Source organism: Manihot esculenta, chromosome 8 (assembly GCF_001659605.2).
Source record: "Manihot esculenta cultivar AM560-2 chromosome 8, M.esculenta_v8, whole genome shotgun sequence".
In the NCBI taxonomy this organism is placed as follows: Eukaryota; Viridiplantae; Streptophyta; class Magnoliopsida; order Malpighiales; family Euphorbiaceae; genus Manihot; species Manihot esculenta.
The window spans coordinates 9,230,145-9,232,807 of NC_035168.2; the positions used below are offsets into that span (position 1 = coordinate 9,230,145).

General features: G+C 31.4%; 1 protein-coding gene across 2 annotated transcripts; it reads left to right on the forward strand.

Moving 5' to 3' along the window:
- Positions 1-327: 327 nt before the first annotated feature.
- Positions 328-1,763, forward strand: LOC110621722 (transcription factor MYB93). 2 transcript variants are annotated; one of them, XM_021766010.2, is made up of 4 exons: positions 328-374; positions 461-731; positions 811-1,470; positions 1,554-1,763. In XM_021766010.2, the coding sequence occupies exons 2-4, from the start codon at positions 463-465 to the stop codon at positions 1,588-1,590; spliced, it is 966 nt and encodes a 321-aa protein (XP_021621702.1). In that variant the 5' UTR covers positions 328-374; positions 461-462; the 3' UTR covers positions 1,591-1,763. The 2 variants fall into 2 exon arrangements, with proteins under 2 accessions (XP_021621702.1, XP_043815246.1); XM_043959311.1 differs by lacking the exon at positions 328-374 and having other exon boundaries at positions 390-731.
- Positions 1,764-2,663: the final 900 nt, after the last annotated feature.

Genomic DNA, 2,663 nt, shown 5'->3' on the forward strand with positions numbered 1-2,663 from the left:
TCAAAAAAAAAAAAATGTTAATGACAATGGGAATGGAATTTCACAATTTTCGTCCTCACTTCATTACCATTGGAAGGGGATTTCTTTTTTTAATGGAAAATTTTACATATTTATTAAAAATTAATTATACTAATAAAAACTTTAAATTAATTCAACCAATTTAGATAGCCGACCAAATTAATTAAATAAGGTGTGTGTCTTAATTACAAATCATGAAAACTTATAAAAGATAATGGGGGATACACTTGGAATTTCCAGTTGTACTGTCTCTCCTCAGTATGTATATATAACATCAGTGCTTCTCTCCGTCTCCTTTGAGAACTAATCCTGTCACTTTTCCTCCGCTAGTTTCATCCATCGCCATCTAGTTCAAGGTTTGAATTTGCTTCTTCTTCATTATTGCTTAGTTATCTTCAAGATTTGAGTTGTATATATATGCATATGTCGACTGATTTTGCAGAGATGATGGGGAAATCTTCATCATTTGAAGACGAAAATGGCATCAAGAAAGGACCGTGGACGCCTGAAGAAGATAAAAAGCTTATCGAGTTCATTCAGAAACATGGTCATGGAAGTTGGAGAGCACTTCCAAAACTTGCTGGGTTGAATAGATGTGGAAAGAGTTGCAGGCTTAGATGGACTAATTATCTCAGACCTGATATAAAGAGAGGAAATTTTTCTGAAGATGAAGAGCAAATTATCATCAACCTCCATGCAGTCCTCGGAAACAAGTAATTAATTTTTCTCATCTTTATTATGTTCTCTTATTATCTATAATGATCTCGTCTTCTCTTTAATTTCCCTGCGCAGGTGGTCTGCAATAGCACAGAATCTGCCAGGGAGAACTGATAATGAAATCAAGAACTTCTGGAACACTCATCTGAAGAAAAAGCTTCTCCAAATGGGAATCGACCCAGTCACTCACAGCCCAAGAAGCGACCTCAATCTACTTTCAGACCTGCCGCAGTTGCTTGCTGCGGCTAATTTTAATAATCTTATGAACAATGTCACTTGGGACAATGGTCTCAGGCAAATCCAGCTTTTGCACAATATTATCCTCCAAACGTTAAGCAGCAACCCTCTTCCAAATATGGAAGCTGCAGCAACTAATCTTATTGGATCAAATGCTATTTACGAAGTTGCAGGTTATAATTCTGTTCCCCCACTGGACATCGAAGCTCCTCAGCCACCATTAAATGATCAATACCATCCCTTGAAGGACTCAAAACCTGGCTTCAATGATAATGGCGAAATGGGATCTTCTTCATATGTTGTCCCAATCTCAAACCGACTACTTCCTCCATTTGTTTCATTTTCACCTGATGATCACCACTGTAACCAAACAGAAACCTGTTGCAGGATCAACCCATATGACATTTCTAACCCTTCTTCTACTTCAACCACCTTTGAAGCTTTGGGAGATATTATGGATGATGAGGCAAGTTGTGCTTACTGCAGAGAGATAATTGAGTAAGTTCTTAATTTTTTTTTCTTGATTTTATCAATATTTAAGCTATCTATTAACTCACAAAAATCAATGTATTAATTGTCAGCCAAGCATCTTCTCAACCATGGGCAATGTCGGAATAGGAGCTAGAGACGTGTACAATGTCGTCTCCCATATAATAATTTTTTTTTTTTTTTTTTCCTTCTTCTTCTTTCCGTTGTGGATTAAATAGCTCTTTTGTGTATATGATACAAATGAAAGTATGCGATAGTGTGTACAAACAACAGCAAAAAAACAATACTATGTTCATGTATACTTTCTCATGCATGGCTGCTAGTAGTTTTAAATTTACAATGATGATTTTAAAATAATTATATTTATTATCACTGTCATAATATAAAAAAACGATTAAATTATATTTTTATTAGTGAAGAAAAAAATTTTTTCCTAAAAATATGATATTGCCTCAATAAAAAACAAATTATCTATTAAAATACATTATTATGTATCTTGAAAAATTGATTTTTTATCATAGCAAAATTATTGGTATAGTAATAATAATCTCCTACATTGCTATTAGGAACGAGTAGTATTCGGTTTAAATTAAAAAAATCCATCGAACCAAATTAATTTAAGAATTTAATTCGATTTTTTATTTATTTTAATTTGATTTTTAATTTTAAAAATTTTGGTTATTTTGATTCGGTTCGATTTTGATTAAAAAAAATCATAAAAATCAAACCGAACCGATTAGTGATAATAATATATTATTTTCAATAATATAGAGATATTAGATTATATTAAAATTAAAATATTCAAATTAAATTTTAAAATACTAAAAATAAAGTGTAAAAAAATAAAAAATTTATTAAAAATTCAAACTGATCAAATCGAATTAAATCAGACCAGTTCAATTCGATTCAATTTCTGATGAAAATCGATTCGATTCGATTTTCATAAATAATAAAATTTTAATTTTTGATTTATTCAGTTCAGTTCGATTTTAAACTGAACCGACCAAATGCTTAAACATTATTTCCGAGCGAGATATTTGAAATTCATATATTTTTATGAAAACAATTTAGCCGTAGAATTTGGAACACGGAATTGAAAACAGAAAAGACCCAAAATTAAGCGTACAAGATCAGCTTAAAGCTGGCTGGATCGATCATGTCAATTTGTTTTTTTATTTTCGGAAGGCAAAAGAAATAATGCA

Excerpts from the sequence above, each read along its gene's own strand:
- LOC110621722 (XM_043959311.1), top strand. The coding sequence starts at position 436 with ATGCATATGTCGACTGATTTTGCAGAGATGATGGGGAAATCTTCATCA. Across the intron at positions 732-810 it reads CATGCAGTCCTCGGAAACAA|GTGGTCTGCAATAGCACAGA; the intron begins GTAATTAATTTT and ends TTCCCTGCGCAG. Across the intron at positions 1,471-1,553 it reads TACTGCAGAGAGATAATTGA|CCAAGCATCTTCTCAACCAT; the intron begins GTAAGTTCTTAA and ends ATTAATTGTCAG.